Source organism: Solanum lycopersicum, chromosome 12 (genome assembly GCF_036512215.1).
Source record: "Solanum lycopersicum chromosome 12, SLM_r2.1".
NCBI lineage: Eukaryota > Viridiplantae > Streptophyta > Magnoliopsida > Solanales > Solanaceae > Solanum > Solanum lycopersicum.
This window is the reverse complement of record NC_090811.1, coordinates 28929364-28955426: the sequence shown is the minus strand read 5'-3', so window position 1 is coordinate 28955426 and position 26063 is coordinate 28929364. Positions and strand designations below refer to the sequence as shown.

The window sequence follows — 26063 nt, the reverse complement described above, 5'->3', positions numbered from 1 at the left end:
TTTTCAGCCATGACTGAATGGCCCAAACGTACAACTTTTAAAGGGTTGCGAGGTTTCCTAGGCCTCACAGGATATTATCGCAAGTTTGTGGAAAGTTATGGATCCATAGCTGAACCATTGACAGCCATGCTCCGCAAGAATTCATTTATATGGACAGATAAATCAACACAAGCTTTCGAAAAACTAAAGGTTGCTATGACAACTACACCTGTATTGGCATTTCTAGATTTTTCACAACCTTTTGTTATTGAATGTGATGCTTCAGATCTGGGTATTGGGGCTGTTCTATTGCAGAATAAACGACCCATTGCCTTTTTTAGCAGAGTATTGGCAAGAAGACACCAGCCACTACCCGCTTATGAAAAAGAATTGATAGGCCTAGTGAAAGCTATTCGGCATTGGGGTTCTTATTTATGGGGGGCAACACTTCATAGTTCGTTTTGATCACTACAGTTTGAAGTTTTTATTGGAACAGAAGGAACTAACTCCTCCGCAACAACATTGGTTGGCCAAGATTCTGGGTTACTCATTTCCGGTTGAATACAAGGTTTGTCGTTTAAATACTGTTGCTGATGCCATGTCCCGTCGAGATAATGATGAAGCTATGTTTCTTGACATTTCCATGCCTCAGTTAAGTCTTTTTGATGACATTAAAAATGAACAACAGAACTCTTTTGATTTTCAGCAACGAATATCTGCTGTCCATGATGGTACTGCATCAGATCAGTGGAGCGTCAAGAATGGGTTGCTTCTGTATAAACACCGAACATTCTTGGCATCAAACTCTCCTTCCATTCAGACAGTCATGACTACCTTGCATAACCAGGGACATGAGGGGTACCAAAAACACTTTTTCGAATTGCAAGGGATTTCCATTGGACAGGTATGAAGCGTCATATTCGCGACTTTGTTCGTGCTTGTGATGTTTGCCAGAGACATAAAACAGAAACTTTGCAACCTGCTGGTCTTCTTCACCCTTTATCAGTTTCAGAGCAAATATGGTCAGATATTTTCATTGGATTTTGTGGAAGGCTTACCTACTTCACGTGGGAAAAATGTATCTTAGTGGTGGTAGACCGTTTCTCTAAATATTGCCACTTATTGTCAACTGCTCATCCATACTCTGCATTAAGTATTGCCCGACTCTTCTTTGACAATGTTTCCAAATTACATGGTTTACCAGTAAGCATTGTTAGTGATCGGGATGTAACTTTCACAAGTGCTTTTGGAGAGAACTCTTCCGCCTGAGTGGTACCAAGTTGTGTTTTAGTTCAGCGTATCACCCTCAATCTGATGGTCAAACTGAAGTTGTCAATCGGACTGTGGAGATGTACTTGAGGTGCTTTACCAGTGCACAACCTACCAAATGGATGGACTGGTTGTCGTGGGCGGAATATTCATACAACACCAGTTTTCATTTTTCCTTGAAAACGACACCCTTTGAAGTGGTGTATGGACGTCCTCCACCACGTCTTTTGCCTTAGTCGCCTGGAATTTCAAAACTGGATGCAGTGGATATAGCATTACATAGTCAGGATCAAATTCTGCAGTCCTTAAGACAGAACATATTGCATGCTCAACAGAGAATGAATACTTTTGATTCCAAACATCGACATGTTGAGTTTCAAGTGGGGGATAGAGTTCTGTTGAAGCTACAACCATATAAACAGTTTTCTGTTCGTATTCGTCGTCATCAGAAATTGTTGCCCAAGTTTTATGGTCCTTACAAAATTGAGCAGCGTATTGGGCCTATAGCTTATAAATTAGAGTTACCAACGGGTACAAAACTTCATCCATTTTTTCATGTCTCTAAATTGAAGCTTTTTCATGGAGGAGACTTTCCAACGGCTGCTGCTCTTCCTTCAAGGTTGCCAAAAGCTCCCTAACCCCATCCTATAACTGTGCTTGAACATCGGGTTGTTCGTAATGTACCTGAAGTCTTGATACATTGGCAGCATACTTCTCCAGCTGAGGCATCATGGGAAACTGTTTCTTCTATGCAGCAACGCTTTCCACACTTCTCGCTTGAGGACAAGCGTGATTTGGAAGGGGGGAGTAATGTTGACACCCCTTTAGTCTACCAACGGTTTACATATGGGAGATTTAAGGACATCAGAAAGTAGATTACTTTAGCTTATAAGTATTTAGTTGTATGCAGTAGATTACTACAGCTTTTAAATGTTTATGTTTTCATTTACTGTGTAGCAGTTATTGCAGTAAGGAGGTTATTCCTCCACTTTCTCATTCAGTTGTAGTCGGCAGTTACTTTCTTGTTGTATTTGTGTATTTGAATTCAGTGAAATGTTAGGCAGAAAATTACTAAGTCTTTGGGTACTTAAAACTCAAGAGATTGCAGGTTCTCTCTAACCAGATCCATATCAGGGGACCATAACCAGATCCATATCAGGGACCATAACATCGACTTTCATCAAAGGAAGTCAAATCAGGGATCCTGTACAATTTGGACATTGATAAAGCTTATGATCATGTTATCTGGGGTTCCTTCTCAATATACTCGGGAAAATGGGATTTGGAGAAAAGTAGATTAGATGGATACATTTTTGCATTTAAACATAAGTTTTCTATCTCATTCATTGTGCTCTTGAAGGTTATTTTGAAGCTCAAAAAGGAATCAGACAAGGGTATCCTTTATCTCCATTCCTCTTTATTCTTTCCATGGAGGGACTTAACAACATAATCAGGACAACTAAAACAAATAGGTGAATCACATGATTTGAAGTGTGTACAAAAAATGAGAGGACTTTGGAGGTGACACATCTCCAGTATGCCAATGACACTTTGATTTTTGTGATGCAGATGAGGAACAACTAAGGTACCTAGGTCATACTGGTGCTTCTTGAAGGCATGTCAGGTCTTCCCATCAACTGGGGAAAGAGCCATTTATATCCCATAGACTTGGTCTCTAAATGGAGCTTTTGGCCTCAGTGCTAGGAGGCGAGGTGGGTGCACTACCTGCGGATGCCATTGGGAGCAAAATCACAGTCCAAAGAAATTTCGAATTCTGTCTTGGAGAAATATGAGAAGAAGTTGGTCAGATGGAAAGCACAATATTTATCAATTGGGGGGGGGGGGCAGGCTCACTTTGATAAATGCAGTCTTGGATGCCCTTCCTACGTACTATTGTTCCCAATACCTGCGGAGTAGTACAAATATTGGATAAACTAAGACAGGATTTTTTCTTGGCAATGAAACAAGACAAGAAAGGGATGCCATCTGGTAAAATGGAAACATCTGATCATAGGAAAAAACAAGGCGGATTAGGCATCAAAAACTTGAAGAACCTAAGCAAGGCCTAAACCTGAAATAGTTGTAGATATATGCTCATGAACCACACTCAATGTGGAGGAAGGTGATTAAACTGAAGTATGGAGAGATGAACCAAGGAAGCAACCAATCCCTTTGGTGTTACTGTTTGGAGATCAATTATGAACTGGTGGCATTTCCTTAGGAATCATACTATATACACAATGGTATCAGGCTATGATTCTAGAAAGATTGATGGCTTGGTTCATAGTTTGCCAGAGATCTTCCCTGACATCTTTGACTTAGCACTACATAAAGACTAAACAGTGGCTGAAATGTGGTCTCCCCAAGGTTGGGGTCTATCTCTATGAAGGAATTTAAATGACTTGGAATTCTGTAGATTAGTTGAGTTCTTTAAAGGTTGAAATCATTTCAAAAAGTTTTAAGGAAGGGAAGGACTGCCTACAGTGGACAAAGCACAACAAAGGAAGATACAAATTTGGAAAGCCAAAGTTCCACTTAAGGTGACATGTTTCACTTGGCTCCTAGCAAAGGAGGCAGTACTAACACGTGATAATCTAAGAAAAAGAAACAACATTCAGGTGACACATTGTTCTTTATGTGGGGAAGCAACTGAGATAGTCAGACATTTTTTGTGGAAGATTTTTATCAATCTCAGAGGCATTCAACGGACAATGCCATGCAAGGTTGTTGACACTCTCTCAACTTGGAAGAAAAGCAGGAATTGGGGAAAAGAACAAAAGTTATTGGAGGACCATTCCAGCATGCATCTGGTGGATCATTTGGAGAGAAAAGAATGCTAGAAGCTTTGAGGATATAAGCAGATCCCTACAAATGATCAAAACAGATTGCATTATGTTGTTATGTTTTTGGTGTACAAAGAGTTCCCCTATAGATGCAAAAGCAATCCTAGAAGTTTTAGAATCATGCTAGGCTTGCTGTTTTTATTCCTATATTTTCATACTTGTAAAGGGGCTTTCCGTTCTTATGTAAGTACTGGTTTATAATACAAATCGTTACCTTCTCAAAAAAAAGAAGAAAATATTTTTGTTAAAATGGCTGTGGAGTTGGAGTTATTACAACAAGGAGCATTGGATAGATGTATCAAGCTAAAATACGTGGGTCTGGATTGTGGGAATTCTGTTTTTAGTACACCCCATGGTTCAACCTTCTGTGAAGCATATAAATAGCCTGAGATGAATTCCAAGAACATACTAAGCTGGTAATAGGGAATGGAAGGATAATAAATTCTGGAATTTTTGATATATGTCTTGGGGATAGTATGTTGGTTGCTTTCCTGAACTGTACAACATAGGCTGTTGAGATTGCGTTATTGCTGATTGTTAGTATGACAATGCTTGGACATTTCTGCTTAGAAGAAACTTTAATGGTCCTGAGGTCAAAAGGAGAAATCTAGTAGAAATTGTTGGAAACATTTCCCTGGTAAGCTCATAATTGATTCCTGTGTGTGGAAGGGCTGCAGGAACATTGAATTCTCTGGTAAATCAAGCTATCAAACATGGTTGAGGAAATACCTGATTTCTCTGGTGTTGGGGACACTTGCCCATGGAAAATGCTCTGGAAATCAAAGGCTATGACCAAAGTTGCTTGTTTGGATGGGAGGCGTTGCATGAGGCTTGTTTGATGCAAGACAAGCTTAGGTTTTGAAAAGCCCTACTGAATCTTGATTGGGAGACGTCTTATGACCATCTCTATTTGCCTTTTCTATATAATATACATTGCATAAAATGGAGTTTGGTGATAGGTGGATTGACCTGATGAGGTTCTGCATTGTGGTCGTCACATTACCACTGTTTTCAATGACTCTCATGTTGGATTTTTTTTATTCCGAAGAGGATCGAGACGGGGCAACTCTGTCACCCCCCTTTTTATTATGGTTGTGGACACTTGCAGAGTTAAACTAGCTGAAGGGATTTAAGATTTCTGATAATGTTGGAGATAGTGTGAATCTTTCTCATATTTTGTATGTTGACGACACATTGAATTTTTGTGACGTAGTTAAGGAGCAAATCTTGTGATTGAAGGGGCTTTTAATTGAGTTTGAGTATGGACTGAATATAAACCCGAAGAGAAGTCTTTCAGTTTTGGTTGTAAAGAAATGAACCTTGTGCCTAATTGGCAATGACATGCAGTGTTGAAAAATTCTCCACTATGTATCTTGGGTTTTCTCTTGAGGCAAGGTACAAAGATCATAGCATATGGAAGGTTGACACAAATAAGTGTGAGAAGAAAACTTTGTACCTGGAAAAAATTGTATCTATCACTCGGTGGTTGAATGACATTGACATACCGATCTATTTAATGTCATTGGTTGCCATTCCAGGTAGAATGGAGGCTCAGCAGGACAAATTAAGAAGTTTTTATAGGAAGGGAATCAAGATGTCAAGAAAATACATTGGATCAGCTGGGAGAAAGTATTACTATGCAAGGAAAACAGAGGAATGGGTTTTGGAGATTTAGGGCTACAAAATAAGATCCTTTTGTGCAAATGGCTGTGGAGGTGGAGTGATTACAAGAAGGAGCATTGGAAAGATGTATCAAGCTAAAATACGTGTGTCCGGGTTATGGGAATTCTGTTTTTATTACTACACCCTGTGGATCAGCCTTCTGGAAGCATATAAATAGCCTGTGAGATGAATTCCAGGACATACTAAACTGGTAATTTGGAATGGAAGGATAGTTAAATTCTGGAATGAAAATGAAAAGTGCTTGGGGATAATATGCTTTGCTGGCTGCCTCCTTTCCTGATCTGTACAGCATAGGCTGTAAGATTGCATTATTGCTGATTGTTGGTATGACAATGACTGGACATTTCTTCTTAGAAGAAACTTTAATGGCCTGGAGGTCAAAAGGAGAAATTTACTAGAAATTGTTGGAAACATCTCCCTGATAAGCTCACCAAGTGATTCCGGTGTGTGGAAAGGCTGCAGGAACATTGATTTCTCTGTTAGAATTCTCTCTCGTTGGGGACAATTGCCCATGGAGAATGCTCTGGAAATTAATGGCTACGACCAAAGTTGCTTTTTTCGGATGGAAGACATTGCATGAGGTTTGGTTCATGCAAGACAAGCTTTGAAAGGAGGTTACAATCTCATAAGGTTGCTTGCTTTATTTGGTTGTTAGCTAAGGAATCTGTGCTAAAGCATGAGAACTTGATGAAGAGAGGCATTTCCTTTGCCTCAAACTGTTGTCTATGTTGGACTGAAGCTGAAACTGTAAGACACTCACTTTTGCATTGAAAGGTCACATGCCAGCTATGGTTGATTTTTCTCAATCACAGGGGCATCTCTCGGACAATGCCAATATTTGGTATACCATGTGGAAAGAAAGGAATGCTAGATGTTTTGAGAGATGAATACAGAAGATCAAGCTCAACTGTGTTTTGCTATTTTGTTTTTGGTGGACAGAGTCATATCCTGTAGACACTGACAAATCCTAGATGTATTGGATTCATTCTAGGATTGTGTTGTGTTTCTTTTTGTTTTATTGTTTTCTCTTCTACACTTTATTCTCTGAAGGGGGTTTCTGGTACATCCCCCCTAAGTACTGGTTTATAATACAAAGTTGTTACCTGTTTCAAAGAAAGGGGCTACAGTCTATGTGGCATACACTACTTATGCAAAGATGATGCTGAATCAGTGTACCACTTGTTAAATTGTAGATTTGTGTAGTAGGTCTTGTTTATGCTTCTCAATATATTTGATGTTTAGTGGGTTATGCCCGCAAGTATCAAAGTAGTTCTTTGAACCTGGCAAAGTTAGAAGATAGGATATAAGCATAGGAAGTTGTGGAGGACTGTTCCTTTTTCTTAATGTGGAGTACTTGGGCAGAGAAAAACCAAAGATGCTTTGACGGCAAAGAGGAAAATAGTTAGTGAAATCAGATTTATCCAAAATCTTAAATTTGGTGTACTGCTGATTTTGTCTGAGATACTGTTTTAAATTTCCCATTTAGCAAAAAATCCCTGTTGTTCTGTTAAGAGTTTTTGGAATCCCTTATGTCCTAAAGTATTCCAATCTTTTTAGATCTTATACTTGATTTAGTATTAGGCGAAATTGTTTGGTGGCTCCTTATACTTGTGTCAGTTTGTATTATGGACCATTTTACTTACATTTTTGTCAACTGAACCCTTATACTCAATTAAAACGAGACTTTTAAGCCCCTCCAACCATGTTGTAGCTCACTCTCCTTTACATAAATGACATGACATATCCACGTCAGATATATTAATTACATGTCATAATTACTTCTAAAATTATTCATCAAAATTCTTTAATTAAAGGTTAATAAAATTTTAATTTAATTTTTAAAATAAAACTCCATACATTCTCTCCCACTCCCACTGTTTCACGCCAAAGTTAAGACCGCCGTCGCCATTTTTATCGGCGAAACCACCCATATTCTCTCCCTCACTTGCCTTCATCTCCGTTGAAAATCATCACCATTTTCTTTCCTCATCCAACCTCCCCCAAATCAAAAACATAAGCACCACACTACTAGATCTGGCCAAACACCATTACCATTTTTGAATTTATCTTTGCTTTACACCATCACCATTTTCGCCGCCATGATTAGATCCTTGCGCGCCCTCACCCACCTCGTTCTCTTCTCCGCTGTAACATGAACTTTGGCATAAGTCCTTGAACAAAATCAGGGACCAAAAACTTGATTTAAATTTGTTCACATCTTATATTTTAGTCTAAGTATTTCCTCCCAAAACTATCAATACCTTCACCAAAGGTTAGAAGAGCTGCTACTGCTTGTGGCTGTGCAGTCGCACCTCTTTCTCATTCCACTGCGTATCAGTGGTTTCCGACGAGCATCACCAGCGCCGCTCTCTCCCTTCATTGGTGAATTAGTGAACTCAAGAAGTGCCAAAATATGCTAAATAGAAGACAATATATTGTGGAAAATAAAGAAAAACGGGGTGGACATGACTGAAAAATAGGTTTAATGGGTGAAGAAGAAGAGATTTTTTAATTGATTGTTTTTAAAATAATTACTTCTTTTATAAATTTTAATATTTTTTAAGTAAAATTGTTGCTCACTCGCCTCAAGAAGCGTGTGACTACACACTTTTGCCAACTCATACATTCTAATGCCACCTATGTTTGGTCAATGATCATAGGGGTTTGTTAAATTGTGTTTTATTGAGTATAAGGGTTCAGTTGAGAAAAATGTAAGTAGAATGGTCCAGAATACAAACTGACACAAGTATAAGGGTCCACCAGACCATTTTGCCTTAGTATTAATCTCGGTATTGAATCTATTAATAAAATTTCCATTTGCTTGTCAAAAAAGAAGAAGAAAGAAATGAAAGAATTGTGTAGCTCGATTTGTTATGACAACTTTGAAAAAAGTTGAGCTTTCAACTCAAAACTTTTACCAATGTTTTTCAGTTGGCTCAAAATCTTTAGAGGTTCGATGGTTATATATGCCTGATTTGGGACTTTATATATTCTAATAGAAGAACGTGAACATCCTGTACGAGTCCTTGCGACAATGGATGATTTCCCAAAATCTTTATAAACCTTTTTGGATACTCTTTTAAAGCCAATGAGGGAATTTGTTTACTTTATGTTTTTTATATGTATAACCCAATTTTGGATACATGCATGGAATTTAAAACCAATTTGAGTGTGAAAATGGCTTCGCAACCCATGTTCTTATACTGAATCCAAGCATCTAATGTAGAACTATGACTATAAAATAAGGAGTGGGATCGTTCATGTTCTTTTAAACCCATTTGACCCTATGTGAAAGATGTTTGACTTTATGTAATTCAACAACAAACATTTCATCCCTTGTATTCTTGTTGACAATCATTATGAGGAAACACTTTTGCATGGTAATGTGTTGGTTTTTCTATAGTTATTGAAATGTGAAGCTGTAGCACTTATAGATGCTTCATCTTTCCTTCATTTCAGGGAGAGTATTTTGTCATTATTAAGCTAGTTATTTCCGTTAATCATTAAAACTGCTTAATTGTGACAGTGCACTTGTACCACCACAACCTGGAGAAAAAGTTGTGAATTATCCAACTCGACCTGTGGACACAACTACAGACTTTGAAGGAACCATTAGTCTTCAAACGTCTCAGCCGGTAAGCATAAAATTCTGTACATTGACTAGGTTTATATCCCTATGCTTTCTGGTTTATTTTTGGTGTTTATTTGCTGCTGATATATTTTTAATTTTCTATTTATTAATTTCAGTCAAAATGTGTAGGAGTCAACTCAAGAAAGCCAGTCAATTAGAACTATTATCTAAGTAAAATTGAAATATTTCCTCTGCAATTCAGCTAGAGTGGTTGTTCTGCACTTCATCTAGAATGGGATTCTCTCAGTAAATCTTGAACTCTGGATTTCAGACAGCATAGGTGCTCTGTGCCATTGCTTAGAGCCTGTTTGAATTGGCTTATTTTAGGTGCTTTTAAGCCAAGATATCTTTTAAGCACTTTTGTAGTGTTTGAGTAAAATGAAAAGGTGTTTTTAAGCACTTGTTTTTAAGCCAAAATAACGAAAATAAGCCAAAAGTCGTAAGTTAGAATTCCTAAGTTACGACTTACGGCTTATAAATAAGCCATAATCTATAAGCGCATGACCTATCTAAAGATGCCCTTAGTCTGGATTTACTAAGATCCTGTCTTATCCAAGTTGGAAAACATAAAGTTTGTCTATATTTGTAGCCTGCTCGGTACAAATTTCAGATTTACGCATACCAAGGGAGGAGGATTTCCTAAACAGTAGTAATTTTTTTTTTGAACTCAAAAGTATAAGAAAAAGCTTGAGAAGAAGAAGGTAAGTAATTGTTTTATGGTTTCGGCAGATGTATTGTTTATGTTGGACACCGTTTAAGCACCACGTTGAATCTTTTTATTTTTCCTTCAAATGGGAGACATATTCTTCGTAACAAGTTTTCTTAAACATCATACTGAGATATGAACTTGTTTTATTAATCCTCATGTCCTACTTTATATATATAGTTATATACTATTATTCATTTGAGTTTAAACAAATTTTCCATCACTACAATCTTCAAAATTTCAATTATGCCTTTCAGCTTTGGGTGTGCATGAGTAGACACTTAGTGAACGAGTAGACACACACGTCCTACATGGCAGATTTCATGCGATTTTCATGTTGGATGCATGTGTCTACTTGTTCAATTTTATGTTAGTTTAAGTGCTACTTGTGTACACACAAAATTGGAGGCCATAAATGAAAGCTGAGGCCAAGTTAAAGGGCACATTTATGTATTATGCCTTTAATTTCGTACAATCCTGTGTTGAATACTTCCGTTTTGAGCCAAGGGTCTATTTGAAACAACCTCTTGTGGCATTGTTTCTTTCAAAGAACTAGCTAGATTCAATGTAAGCTATGGAAGAAAATTTTTGTTTTGAGATGATAATTGGTTAGGAAATGGCAGCCTCAAGCACCTCTTTCCAGGCATCTATCTGTTGATTCAGCAACAACAGGCCAAAAACAGGCCACAGTGAATTTTATGGCACCTTAGACCATTTTGGAGGATTGAAAGAGGGAGAAACACTTTCAGGTGGATTCATTACAGAAAAGGTATCTTCACAGTTAACTCTGCCTACAAGAACCTGAATCAAATGGGGACTCAACTCAGATTTTTGCCTTGGAGGCTTATTTGGAAAGTTAAAATTCCATATGAGGTGGCAGACTTTACTTGGTTGGTAGTAAAAGAGGCAGCACTAACACAGGAGAATCTAAGAAGGCTTATTGGAAAGTTAAAATTCCATATAAGGTGGCAGTCTTTACTTGGTCGTAAAAGAGGCAGCACTAACGCAGGAGAATCTAATGAAGAGGGGAATACATGTGTCCTAGATGTTTTTTTTTGTGAGTAACCGGTAGAGACAATCAATCATCTGTTCTTCACTGCAAGGTGGTTAGACAACTTTGTCACTTATTTTACCAGCTTTTAAGGGTACAGGCTGGACCATGCCACAAAGGGCAAGTCAGGCTATAGAAAGCTGGAATAATGAAGGTAGTGGTCGTACAGACGAAAGCAGATGGAGAATTGTCTCAGCAATGATTTGGTGGTACCATTAAAGTTACGTATTTCAAAAAAAAAATATTTGGTGGACCATATGGAAGGAGAGAAATATGAGATTCTATGAGAGCATAAGTAGTCCTTTACACAGGATTAAAATTATTTGCATTATCACTTTTTGCTATTAGTGCAGTTCTGAGTATGTAGATGATCCTATAGCTATTATAATATCCTAGGTTCTTTGTAAGATGAAGTAGGAGCTAGTTTAGTTCTGTTTTGAGTATACTCAACTGTATGTAGCTCCATGATGTAAATTTGGGATTCCAGCCTGAAGTTATCTTTGTCAAAAAAAAAAAATGGAAGTTGGGTAACAACTTCAATTAGTGGGTACAACAGTGGTTAAAGAAGATAAAGAGGATTGATGGTTTGGACAACAAGTAATTAAAAGCTGTTATAATCTTTTGCAGAAGCAAAACTTTCCGCTATGAAAAAATCAAAGCACCTGTCAAGGTAGCCTGTTTTGGGTAGGTTGTCATCATAGAAACTTAACCAAGTCAAGTTGCAAAGAAGAGGATTCATTTTAAGCAAATGTATTACCTATGTGAAGAAGAGCTGGAATCAGTTAACAAACTCTTTGTTCATTGTGGAATTGCTAAGCAATGCCGGGAACTTCTCTTGAATCTTTGTGGGGTCGTTAGGAGTATATTGTATAGCTGGTAATGGCAGAAGACAACAAAGATCCACAAGCAGTGCTGGAGGACTATCCTATTGTGCATTTTTTGGACTATTTAGAGTCGAAGGGATAGTGCTTATGTTTAGGAATATTTGCAATAGTTGGTCAGTGACATTGCTATCCCCAAAAGGTGCCTGATAATCTCCCTTTCAACATAGATGACATCTGTTTCACAAAAATAGGACATAAAGAGCAATTTAGAGCACACTAGGCTTGATTTATCTCCACTGAGTGTTTGGAGGAGTTATGTTTGTACGGAGCAGGTGGTTGCATGGGTAGCAGTCCTTTATATAATGCCTTGTAGATAATCTTCAAATAGATTCAAATGCTAATTCATTTCCGCAAGACCTGTTCTTTTCTTTGTCACTGAAAAAAATCTTCATGCTCTTGAAAAAATGCCATATGTATCTACCATATTACTTAAAACTTTGAACACATGTGAATCATCTTGGTGTTCTTCAATTTTATATAGCCAAGTATCATCATTCTAAAGGATTAGTATGACGCTGTTTTGTCAATTGCATCTTGCTCATGTTACTATTTGTCGGGGGCAGGTATCATCTGGAAATGCAGCATCTGGTGGCATGCATGGTCCCCATGTTATGCCAACTAGATCTGTACCCCGACCAATGCAAATGGTGAACATGCCAAGGATGCAACCTCAGGGCATGTCTGCTTATAATCTTGCTTCTCAAGCTGGCATGAGTGCTGGAATGAACCCTGGAAACATGCCCATGCAGCGTGGTGTTGCTGCTCAGGCACATCAGCAGCAGGTTGCTTTAGTCAGCGTGACATTATTATACTTTTGGTAGTTCTGATCCCTAATTGATTAATGCTTTTGGATGTCAAGCAGATGAGAAGGAAAGATCCAGGAATGGGAATACCTGGATACCCTTCACAACAGAAATCTAGGCGGTTCTGAAAGTTTTTCTCAATGACAATCATGCACATACAACTCTGGTATATTCTGTATTCCCTTTCCCCCTGAAAGTAGGAAGTTCCTATCATTTACTGTGTTTATTGAATGCCTCCTCTCCTTCTCTTATTGTCTCTAGTGGCTAAACTGGCAGGCAAACGGCAGTAGCGTCCAGAACGTTTTCAAATTAATTGTTTTCTTCCTTTTCAGTATGGGATTCTTTTGAATAGCTCTGGGTTGATGACTTTTTGTTCTTTTGAATTTCATGTTATGTTTAGTTCACAAGAAAAGAAGTAAAGATGCCTTTGCATTTTTTATTGATGGGCTGTGATGTTCATGGAAAACAATAATTTTTCTCTTCTTTTTCAGCATAGCAGGTGGATTAACGTTTCTGAAGCTGGCAATGTTAATGAACACAAGTAGATGAGGCTGAAGAGGGTTTACAGATAGGCAGTACTATGTCAGACTTGGATACAACAATGTTCTTTAGTGTCTCAGTCGAACATGATTGCGTAAAGAATAACTAGTGTTGTGGGTGAGAGATATCAGCAGCAGTCAGTAACAGATCTGTGATAGCGATGGTCAGCTGTCCATTATTATAGAGCTGTGTATACAAATAATATGTACACCAACCAATTGTCATTGTGTATCATCGTTTTTACTCCATCGGTGGCATTGCAATTGAAATAGTTAGAAATGATGTATAGTTAAGAAGGGAATGGATGTACAAATGAATAGTACATGAGTTGGGGTACCCTCCAGTAATCTTCACCAACTGCAGATGCTAATGTATTTATGCAAATATCCAATTTAACATTTCACTCTTCTAAGCAACAAATAGTATCATGTTTCTTCTTCCTCTGTCTCCCCAATGTTATCACCATATATCATCATTCATCAAATCATATATTATTATAAGCGAGAAGCTCCAAAGCAGAGCTGTCAATAAGGGCTAGCCTATCCCATTCGGGTTAACCCATACATGCTTTGATATTTTACGGGCTAGCCCATTTTTTAAGTGGGCCACGAAATGGTCGGCCCAGCTCACAAGTACGTGGGCTACAGGTTTGCCGGGCCAGTCCACTTTTTAAAAAATTATATTTTTATATAATTATTAGATTAAATTATAAATTATTATTTAAAAATATTATCATAAATATCGATAAAACAATATTATATTATGTTAGGCCTTCATTTGTTTGTAATTAATAGGGTTTTAATCTTAATCATTCAGATTTGCATCATTAAGTGTTTGTTTTTAAGAATTGAATCTTAATTATTCAGATTCAGTTCATTAAGTTCGTTTGTTTTATTTTCTTATAAGCCTCTTAATGGGTCTGGATATATCTGAATGAATCAGATATGTAACACACCTTTAACACTATTCATACTAAAAAATAAGACTCCTATCTTAATTCAACTAAATCACAACTCATAAAAGTTGTTTTCTTATTTAATTAATATTTAATTACATTCTTGCCATAATAATTTTCTTCATTTATATTAGGGATAATGCACAAGTACCCTCTCAACCTATGCCCGAAATCTCAGAGATAACAATAATAAATTTCTAAAATAAAATATTTTTCTAAACTATATATTTAATACTCTACATAAACTATTTTGAATTGCATTATATTAGATTCTCAAAGTATTTGAGTGCAAAAAATAATTATATTAATGATGTAACGTTATGTTGAGTTCTTAAAAGATAAATCATATTACCTTATTACGATAAAAAAAATTTAAAATATTATTTTATATGAAAAAAAACTATTTTACTAACAAGGTTTTGATAATATTTTATTGATATAACGTTTAATTTCATTCATGCATTCATATATTGAAAACAAACTGTCCCAATAATTTAGTTTCAAATTCAGAGACAATATTTTAATATTCAGATTTACACATCTAGATCTTAATATTTATATGTGTATTCAAATTTAGACGTCTTAATCTTAGTAGAAACAAATGAGACCTTAATGTCACTACTTGTTAATCAAATTCATAAATAAAATTATATTTATAATATTTAGTAAAAATGCACAAGTACCCCCTGGACTATAACCGAAATTCCAAATACACTTTACTAAGATCGTATTACCCCCCTAAACTTTTTTTTTTTTTGTAATTTTGTGTACCTTTTTGGCTTACATGGCATCCAAATGTCTCCGACGTGCCTCAATTGAGTGGAGTCACATAGAGTGCCACATAAGACCAAAAGTGTATAAAAAAAAGTTCAGGGGGTAATAATACCTTAGTTTAGTTAAGATGTGACTCTGGGATTTTGGTCATAGTCTACGGGGTACTTGTGCATTTTCCTTGATATTTATTAATTTTTTTCAACTAAAAGTATAAATATCTAAATAGAAATATTAACCTAATTGTTTTGATTTGGACTCTCTTTATTTTTAAATTTTAATATTATATTGTAATGACCTGTTTAGTCGTTTTGAGCAGTAGAGTTTATCTCTGGTAATAACTGTCTGGGTTGACGGATCCCACGACGGACCGTCGAGGGGGTCTCGTTCCAAAACACTTAGACTCTGGAAAAATTGAGTACTGAGAACAACTCTCTGAACTTCGCGACGGAAGAGCAGGATAGACCGTCGTAGGCACGACGGACCGTCACAGACTCTTTAATAAAATTGAGTCTCTGAACTCTGTGACGACTCAGCAGGATGGACCGTCGCAGGCACGACGGACCGTCACAGGCTGCGTAACCCTGACTGGATCGGATTTCTGTTAAAAGTTTTAAGGGGCGTTTTGGACTATTCCTGCTTATAATTATAAAGTTAGTGGTTAAATGTTAATAATTCAATTACTTGGGGGTTAAAGGAGATAACCTTGAATTAATTAGTGGGTTACTTTTGTCATCTTTTATACTTAATTATATGATAATTAGGGTAAAAGAAAAAGAGTTTGAATAAGGAAAAATCAGAAAAAGAGAAAGGGAGAACGAACGAACGAGAGAGGGAGAAACGAGGAGGAAAGCAAAGCATTGGAAAAGTAGATTTCTTGATCACGATTCTTCGATGGAGGTAGGTTATGGTTTACACTATTTCATAGTAAACTCTAAATAGCGATTGATATGTATTGGATGGTATTGTAGAGTCTTCTATATGCTTAATTGTGTTGTTGCATGGTGTGATTATGTAAATATTGATGGTTTATAATGATGAGGCTGTTGAATCTTAAACCTTAAAACCTCTTTGTTAATGATGATGTCTTGGTATAAAAGAAGGCTTGATGAACTGAAAGAATGAGATTAGGAGATCGGGTGTCACGAACCGACACGTAGAATTAGGGGATCGGAGTGTCAAGTTCCGACACCAGGATAGTAGAGGATCGGGTGTCACGTTCCGACACCAGGATAGTAGAGGATCGGGTGTCACGTTCCGACACCAGGATAATAGAGGATCCGGTGTCACGTTCCGACACCAGGATAGTAGAGGATTGGAGTGTCACGTTCCGGCACCACGATAGTAGAGGATCGGAGTGTCACGTTCCGACACCAGGATAGTAGAGGATCGGGTGTCACGTTCCGACACCAGGATAGTAGAGGATCGGGTGTCACGTTCCGACACCAGGATAGTAGAGGATCGGAGTGTCACGTTTCGGCACCAGGATAGTAGAGGATCGGAGTGTCACGTTCCGACACCAGGATAGTTCCGTTACCAGGATAGTAAAGAATTGGAGTGTCACGTTCCGACACCAGGATAGTAGAGGATCGGGTGTCACGTTCCGACACCAGGATAGTAAAGGATCGGAGTGTCACGTTCCGACACTAGGATAGTAAAGGATCGGAGTGACACGTTCCGACACCAGGATAGTAAGAGAATGAATCTTGAATTATGCTAATATACTCAGATTTAAAGGACCTGTTTCCCAATTGAGTATGGTATGGAGGCTTGAGTCCTCATAAATGTGCTTGGTGTCGTGGCCAATGGTTATGGTACTTGTTGTTGTCACCTGTTAAGTATGTGGTTGGTTTTATGTTATTATTTGATATATATTGTTTTCTATTCTGAGTTGGCCGATGATACCTACTCAGTACTTGTGTTTTGTACTGACCCCTACTTGTATGTTTTCTCTTTGTTAATTGTGGAGTGAAGCAAACGTACCGTCAACTTCAACTCAACCGCAACTCTAGCCAGACCTCAGCATAATCAGATTTCAGGGTGAGCTATTGTTTCTACCTTGGACTGGATCTTCTTCTTCACGTCTTGATGCCTTGAAGTTCTGGCATGGACTAGCTGTTTAGTTATTTTAGCTTCTTAGATACTCTTAGATTTAGTAATTTGAGGATAGATGTTCTTGTGGTGATAACTTCCAGATTTTGGGGATAGTAATTGATAAATTTTAGAAGTTGTTAATTGATTTCGTTAATGAGTTTTAAGTCTTCCGCATTATTTTCTGTTTATTATGGTTGAAATGTTGGGGTTTAGATTGGTTGGTTCGCTCACATAGTAGGATAAGTGTGGGTGCCACTCGCGGCTCGTTTTGGGTCGTGATATATTATATTTTTTAATTAATTTTTATTGGCCCACGGGCCGGCCCTAATGATATTTCTCAAGCCCACGAAATGAGCAGGCTTATTCAGGCCGGGCTAAAAAGCCCTTTTTCTTAAATGGGCTCCATAAATCTTAGCCCAACCCTAATTAAATCTCGAGTTAGGTCAGGCCGGCCCAACGGGCCTAGCCCATATTGACGGCTCTACTCCAAAGTAAAAAGTTGAATTACCATTTTGCCCCTTTACTAAATTAAAACTTTTATAATTTTCATATATATATATATATATATATGATCTTCTTATTCTCATTTCAAAATCTTGACCTTTCAAATTACTCACACAAATTTTGAAAAAATACAAATGAGTAAATATTCTTTAAAGACAAGAAATTAAAGTAGATTCATGTATCTTTTAAAGTTAAATTTCATCCCTATCTTTTTTTATATTTATTTTAATAGTATTTGACCTTTCAATTTTCTATGTGTCTTTTCATGTTTTCATAATTTTATTGTATAAATTTAACTTTTCTAAGAAAAACTTTAATTTACTATTTCATACAATTCTTGTGTGTAGGAACTTTAAAAATTTATTTCACTCATTAAATTTTTTTTCTTTCATCTCCCAACTACTTTTTTCATTTTCATTCATATTTTGATATATAAAATTTCTTTATTTTATTGGTTGGACATAGTTTAATCTTCTTAATAATATTTATTCTGGTCAATCTTTTCACATTCGTTAAATACTCTATAAAGTGTATTATTAGGTGAGTTTGTCCAATTATTTAATCTGCCTTCTTTGGTTAGATTTCTCCTTCTAAAAAGAGTCTTACTTTAGATAAATCTATTCCAATATAATTGATTTAGCTACAAATATTGACCAACACTTTTTGTATTATTTCTAAGCTAGCAGCATATTCACTTCTTTTAGTATTATCTATTTATGAAAAGTTTCTGTTCCAATAAAATTCAAATTCAGGTACAAGTTGATCTATGAATGTCTTTGAATATTTGAACTTTGAAATGTGGACATGGACTATGCTTGGAGCACACATGTTCGTTGACTGTGTGTTCGTGTAGTTTAAAATGGTATGAAATACACGTGCATTGCATGTGTTCGAGAACTAGTATTATTATAAGAGGAAGCTCCCAACTTAAAAGTTAAATTACAAAAACACCCTTCAAATAAAAAAAGAGAGATTTTTTAAAAATAAATGCTTGTAATATAATTCTATATTTATTAAGTTTTAATTATTTTGTATAATCAATATATATATATATATATATATATATATATATATTTGAATCCAAAACTGCTGATGTGACACCTCTATATGGCCTCCATTTGTTTCTTTCTTTTTTTTTTATTCTTTTTATAAAATATTTTTTTTATTAATTATAAAATTCAATCATATTTAATATTGTAATTACATGAAATGAGTTACAAAAAACCTCCATCTATTGACATTCTCTACTTAAACATCATGTCTTTTCGATTCCCTTTTAACCATTTTTAGGACTTATTTTATCTATAAATACTAATCATCTATGGAGATGTTGCATGTTTATTTCCATTTTTTCGTTCTTTCTTTTAAGTAGTATAATCTTTTAATTTTATTTCTTCATCTTTTTCTTCATCAATCATGTAGTTAAGTAATAAAAAAAGAAGACATAGAAAAGATGATGTCATGATATGATCTTCACTTTGACGAAGATCATTGATATATTCTTGAAAGATTCATCACATTATTTAGTACAAGTTCAACAAAATGAAGAAAGAAACTTAATTATTTTGAAGATTCATGCATAGAGAGTTGTAGTAGTATAAAAGTTTGATTGGTTTTCAAACATTTTGAAGATTCATTGTTGTACTATTTTGATTTCAACTGATATTGTTTTGTTCTCTTTTATTTTGTTTCTTCATTTTGAACAAAAAAATGGTTATTTCATTCATTGTTGTTGTTGATGATGATGAAAAGATGCACAATATATATATATATATATATATATATATATATATATATATATATATATATATATATAAATAAAATTAATATTTTAGATTTTTCTATGGTTGCATTAAAGATATATTATTTATGGTACACTTTTTTAATATCTATTGAATATTTTTGTCCCTAAAAATATATGATATGGTCTATTATATTAGTAATCAATCACAAAATAAATGAATAAATATTTTTTTATTGAATATTTTTAATGATATATTCTAATTGAGCACACCCGGTATCACTTTGTAAGAATACACTACATTGTTGTTGTTTTAATTAAACATATAAAGTTTGTATTTTTTAAGTTAATAATGAAACCGTATGAGAATATATGTAAATTTGTGACTAATAAAATTAATTTCGATTAGAGAACTTTTTTAATTATAATTTGTTATTAATAACATTTTAAGTTTATTACCTATTCATTTTCTCCTATTAAATAGATAAAGGAGAAACTAATCTTACAAACATAATTGGAACTTTGAATTTAGCATTCCCTAAAATTAATCTCATTAATTTTCCCTTCTTAAACAAAGAAATATGTATCTCTTTATCTTCATAACTTATATTTCTATAATCTTTATAACTCCTCAAAACTCTCAAATTTTGAATGAGTAAACTTATGATAATTTATTGTGTTTCTCAATGAATAACTAAATAAATGTGTATTGTAAGACAATCCTTTTTTAAGCAAATGTTATTGTATTCTAATTCATTTGATGTACTCATGATAGAGGAAAATTTTATGAATTATGTATATTGATTTTTTCTTGCTTTTTAGTTAGTCATGTTCAAGAGATCAATTCTTGGCCACATAATCTTAGTTCTAAATTCATATTTCCATAATCTTTATAAATCCTCATAACTCTCAAATTTTAAATGTATAAACTTATGATAATTTATTGTGTTTCTTAATAAATATTTATATAAATGTGTATTGTAAGACAATCCTTTTGAGGCAAATGTTAATGTATCTTAATTCACATTTGATGTGCTCATGATGAGGAAAATGTTTATATATATATATATATATATATATATATATATATATGAACTATGATAGAAGATATTTAATTCATTTGCCAAAATAAAAAATAACAATTAAAAAAATTATATAATTTGATGAATCATGTTTTTGTTATTTTATTTATTGTTTTTTTAATTCCACTTTAGTTTATCTATTTTTTATTTCACGTTTTATTAGAAGTAATTGAAAAAAAAATCTAATAAATGAAAATATTGATCCCATAATTGAAGATTTTATAATTTTTTAGTCAAAATTGTTCTCTTTTTTTGCTTTGGTTTACTTATATGTTAATTGTGTTCCACACAAATATTTTATAATATTAAATACTTGTATTTTATATACTATGAAAATCGTATTTTGTAACTCTTTTGAAGTATAATTAAATATAGATCAAAATAAATAAAATAGTGAATATAAATATTTAATATACATTTTATGAAATTTAAAAATAGGACAAACATATATGCCAAAAAAAATTATTCATGCATTTGATAAATTAATTTATTTTTGTTAAATATGTATCTTTTGAAAATTTTAAATAAAAGATGAATACAAATGACTAATTAAGTTGATTTGATTTTTAATATATTTTTAAAAAATAAAACACAAAATTTTGTACATAAAAACTTTACATATTAGTATGATTAAATAAACACAAAATTAAAATTAAAATTTTAAATTATTTTAATATACTAAGTAATGAGTATATATCTTAGGGGGTTTATGTATTAATTTATATAGAAAGAGGTGCAATCATTGATTTGAGAATGCAAGAAGTATATTTGAAATGAAAACATATTTTCAGAGTATTCAATTTAATTAACTTTTGAATTTTATTGTTCTATACACATTACATGTGAAGAGGTTTATTATCTATCAAATATTTTTACGTAGTTTATATGAATCCATCTATCTTTATATTTCATATAAAATATATAGATTAAAATATAGTAAACGCGTTAATAATTTTTGTAAAAAAACATATTCTCATTCGAGGTTGAATATATTGAAACTTGATAATAGCGTAACATTTTGGATAACATTCTTAAAAAACAAATTTGACAAATGATAACAATTATCTTTGATATAAATGCAACTAAAGAATCTAAAATAACAATAGATGTGATTCATGCAAAAATCATACAAATTTAAATTGTATATTTGAAAAGGGAAAAAAATGATAGAAAAATGAAATATTCAAAGGAGTTTTATCATATCAATATGAAAAAAAATAATAAGACTTGTAGATTAATTTTATTAGTATTTTTCAGTTACTTTATAATATAATTCTTATATACTCAAGAAAAAAAGTACATCGAAGTATATGTTGTAATATAAAGATACAAACTCATTGATATTCCAATAAAATGTAGAAAGTGACATATTAACTACCTGTCCAAACAAAAAAATTACTAAGAAAATATATATTGACATTTGACATTTTGATTAATAATGTACTATCCCCCATTTAATAGATTATAGGTGTTAAATTTGTTAAGTTTCATTTCGATCGTCATCTCAAAACGATCTTCATAATTAATATATAATAAAAAAAATAAAGTGATAATATTACGTTTGGAAATAAAGAGAGCTATATAATTGATTGAAAAAAAGTAATCCTTTATATTTATTTTATTTCGCGGGGTCAAATTCCCTAGTAAAATAATAAATGGAAATTAAAAAAACCAAGGAGACGATGATCAGATGATAATTTTTATACCTAAAGAACTTTTGATTTTTCGTGTTAGAGAAAAAAACTGTTTCCTTTCTTTATTTACTTTTTAAAAAAATATATCAATAATTCTCGAAATTATCTCATCTTTCCTCTTCTCCAATACCAATAACTCTATAAATTATCTAATCTTTCATCTTCCCCAATTTATTACTCAATTAAATCGTAAAATAATTTATAATTATATATATTGAATGGGGTACACTACTAAAAAGAGGCCAAAAAGAGACCTAGAACTGGAGACCTCAAAAATAGGTCAATAATAAGAGACCTCATGAGGTCGCTATTTAAATTAATATCTTTTAATTTTTTTTTAATGTAGAAGAGACCTCGTGAGGTTAATATAATGAATAATTTTTTTTATCTGACTTATTTAAAAATTTTAAATTTTTAATCTAATTCTCATAAAATTGGAGACCTCATGAGGTCTCTAATTTTTTAACTATTCAATTAAATTAAATTATTATTTTTAATTTAACAATTTGAGACCTCATGAGGTCTCTACTTGTTAAATTAAAAATAATAATTTAAAATATTTAAAAATTTAGAGACCTCATGAGGTCTCTTAAACAACACCAAAAACCTAGCCAAAATTAAAATAGCTCTTTCTTCCCTCTCTCTTAATTTTTGGTCACGACTGCGCGCCTCTCTCTCTTTCTCACAGCTCGTGACCGCCTCTCTCTCTTTCTCACTGCCCTCGCGACCCTCTCGCTCATCGCGACCCTCTCGCTCATCGCGACCCTCTCCGCCGCCAGCTCTCGCAGCAGCAGCACTGCCCTCTCGACCCTCTCCGCCGCCAGCTCTCGCAGCAGCACTGCCCTCGCGACCCTCTCGCTCATCGCCAGCTCTCGCAGCAGCAGCAGTCGCCTCAGCAGTGCCTCCATCTCCAGGTAAATTTATTTATTTTTGGTTATTGAAACTAAATGTGTTAGATCATTGAGGAGGTGTTTGAGGTTAATTTGATTGTATTATTATATATTTATATCTCATTGTGATATTGTAACTTTGCACATATACTTATGTTGTTATGAATCTTTAATGAAAAGAACCTATTGGTAAAATGTGTGTGATACTACCTTGATCTAATAAGCTGAAAAATGTTCTTTCAAGCACCAAGTAAACATGAAAAAAAGGTGACTATCAAGAAAATCTTTTGACCTAATTATAACTAATTTAAGGATCTCAATGATGTCAAAGATATTGAAAGTTAATACTCAATAAGAAACTCATTTATAATTAAGCAGGAAGACACTCACGAAATGTTCCCCAGAAAGTACTGAAACTTAGGCCATGTACTATGCTGATTATTTTTCATTGCATGAATGTTTACTTAATTTGATATATTTCAAGTTGATATACAATATATAATTTTGAATATTCTGAAACATAATAAAAACAAAGTGTTCCTATCATTATTTATTAAGCATAAGTACCAACACTAGTTGATCCTATTGATGACAAAATTGATTTTCTTTTGAAAATCAATTTGTGTCCATCTAGTGTTAACACTTAGCTTTAAATTTTAGAAATAATTATTTGTTAAGCATAAGTACCAACACTAGTTGATCCTATTGATGACAAAATTGATTTTCTTTTGAAAATCAATTTGTGTCCATCTAGTGTTGACACTTAGCTTTAAATTTTAGAAATAATTATTTGTTAAGCATAAGTACCAACACTAGTTGATCCTATTGATGACAAAATTGATTTTCTTTTGAAAATCAATTTGTGTCCATCTAGTGTTGACACTTAGCTTTAAATTTTAGAAATAATTATTTGTTAAGTTTGTAACTATCGTGTTAGTATTAAGTTAAACTAAATTAATTAAACTTAGAAATTTGTTAAGTTAGTTAATAAGTTAAACTTGTTACTATAGTATTAGAATTTAGTTAAAACTAGACTAATTAGACTTAGAAATTCATTAAGTTGGTTAATAAGTTAAATTTGTAACTATTGTGTTAGTGCTTGACAAATTTAATTTATGATTCTTATGTAGATGGATCGTAGTTGGATGTATAATATGACTAATTTTGGTCGAATGGGGATAAGACCTAAATTTGTAGAAGGTGTCATTGGTTTTGTGGAGTATGCAAAGACATTAGATCCTTTTCAACGTAGTGGTATGATTAAGTGTCCTTGTAATAAATGTCAATGTTTGAATTATGAAAAACCAGATGTTGTTGAGCTTCATATCTATCGAAATGGGTTTAAAAAAGAATACACTGTGTGGACTAGTCATGGAGAAATTGATAATAACTTTGATGTATTCCAACATTATGTTCCTGGTGAAAGTAGTAGCAATGTGAATTCTAATGCACAAAATTATAGAATTGATGACATGGTTCAAGATGCTTTTGGTGTGCATTCTGATTTTGATTTTGCTAATCAAGGTGAAGAAGCTCCTAATGTTGAATGTAAAATTTTCTTTGAACAATTGGAATATGCTAGTCGACCTTTATATGAGGGGAGTCCACACTCACAGTTGTCTATTGCGGTTAGATTATTAAGTATCAAATCAGATTGGAATATTCCTCAAGGGGCAATGGACTCTGTGATTGACCTTATTCATAATTTAGTTGACCCAAATCTAGAGATACCTGATAATTTCTATAAGGCCAAAAGGTTGGTATCAAAGTTAGGAATGTCATCGATGAGAATTCATTGTTGTGAAAATGGTTGCATGTTATACTATAAGATGATATTGATCTAGAATCGTGTAAGTTTTGTGGAAAATGTCGTTATAAGCAGACTGCTAGTGGGAAGAAAGTTCCTATTAAGGCAATGCATTACTTACCTCTTATTCCAAGGTTAAAGAGGTTGTATGCGTCTAATAGATCTGCTCCTCATGTGAGATGGCACCATGAACATAGAAGACCACCTGGAGTTATGTGTCATCCATCCGATGGAGAGGCTTGGAAGCATTTTGATAGAACACATCCACAATTTGCAGCTGAACCATGTAACATTAGATTGGGTTTATGTTCAGATGGATTCACGCCACATTCTGTTTCTGCTGCACCATATTCTTGTTGGCATGTATTTGTAACACCATATAATCTTCCACCCGAGATGTGTATGACCAGTCCATATATATTTCTCAATTGTGTCATTCCTGGCCCTCGGAATCCAAAAGTATTGGTTGATGTATACTTGCAACCTTTGATTGATGAGTTGAAACAATTGTGGGTTCAAGGGGTTGAAACATTTGATGTGTCTCTTAAGCAGAATTTTAATTTGCGGGCTGCCTTAATGTGGACTATTAATGATTTTCCAGCATATGGAATGTTGTCAGGGCGGATGACAGAGGGAAAGTTAGCTTGTCCTTATTGTATGGAAAATACTAAATCATTCACTTTGAAACATGATTCTTGGTTTGACTGTCATCGACAGTTCTTGCCAATGGATCATGAGTTTAGGAGTATGAAAAATGCATTCAGAAAGAATTATGTTGAACAAGGTTATCCTCCTCATATCTTAACTGGAGAACAAGTTTGGGAGAGGGTTCAAAACTTTCCAAAGGTCGCAAAATAACAACCCTATAAATTTGATGGATATGGTGTTGCACATAACTGGACAAAACAAAGCATATTCTGGGAGTTACCATATTGGAAGGACAATCTTCTTCGACATAATCTTGATGTCATGCATATTGAAAAAAGTTACTTTGATAATTTATTTAACACAGTAATGGATGTCACTGGAAAGACAAAAGATAGTGTTAAATCTAAAATGGACTTACCTGAATATTGCAGGCGAAAAGAGCTATGGTTGCAAGAGAAACAGAACAACAAGTTCTTCAAGCCTAAGGC

General features: G+C 34.1%; 2 protein-coding genes across 5 annotated transcripts in view; both read left to right on the top strand.

Annotated features, from left to right (window-relative positions):
• Positions 1-13828, top strand: part of LOC101261787 (cyclin-dependent kinase E-1) — a 28066-nt gene extending 14238 nt beyond the window's left edge. For 2 of the 4 annotated variants that reach the window (XM_069292773.1, XM_010315830.4), the window contains 4 exons: positions 9301-9409; positions 12610-12828; positions 12909-13015; positions 13346-13828. In XM_069292773.1, the coding sequence (XP_069148874.1) occupies positions 9301-9409; positions 12610-12828; positions 12909-12977 (397 nt within the window). In that variant the 3' untranslated portion in view covers positions 12978-13015; positions 13346-13828. Of the gene's footprint in view, positions 1-9300; positions 9410-12609; positions 12829-12908; positions 13016-13340 lie in introns of all 4 variants that reach the window. The other 2 variants (XM_026028728.2, XM_004252150.5) reach the window with 1 other exon arrangement.
• Positions 13829-24274: 10446 nt separating this feature from the next.
• On the top strand, positions 24275-25785 carry LOC101243680 (uncharacterized). Its single transcript, XM_004252157.2, has 2 exons — positions 24275-24880; positions 25003-25785. The coding sequence occupies exons 1-2, from the start codon at positions 24275-24277 to the stop codon at positions 25783-25785; spliced, it is 1389 nt and encodes a 462-aa protein (XP_004252205.2).
• The last annotated feature ends 278 nt before the right edge of the window (positions 25786-26063 follow it).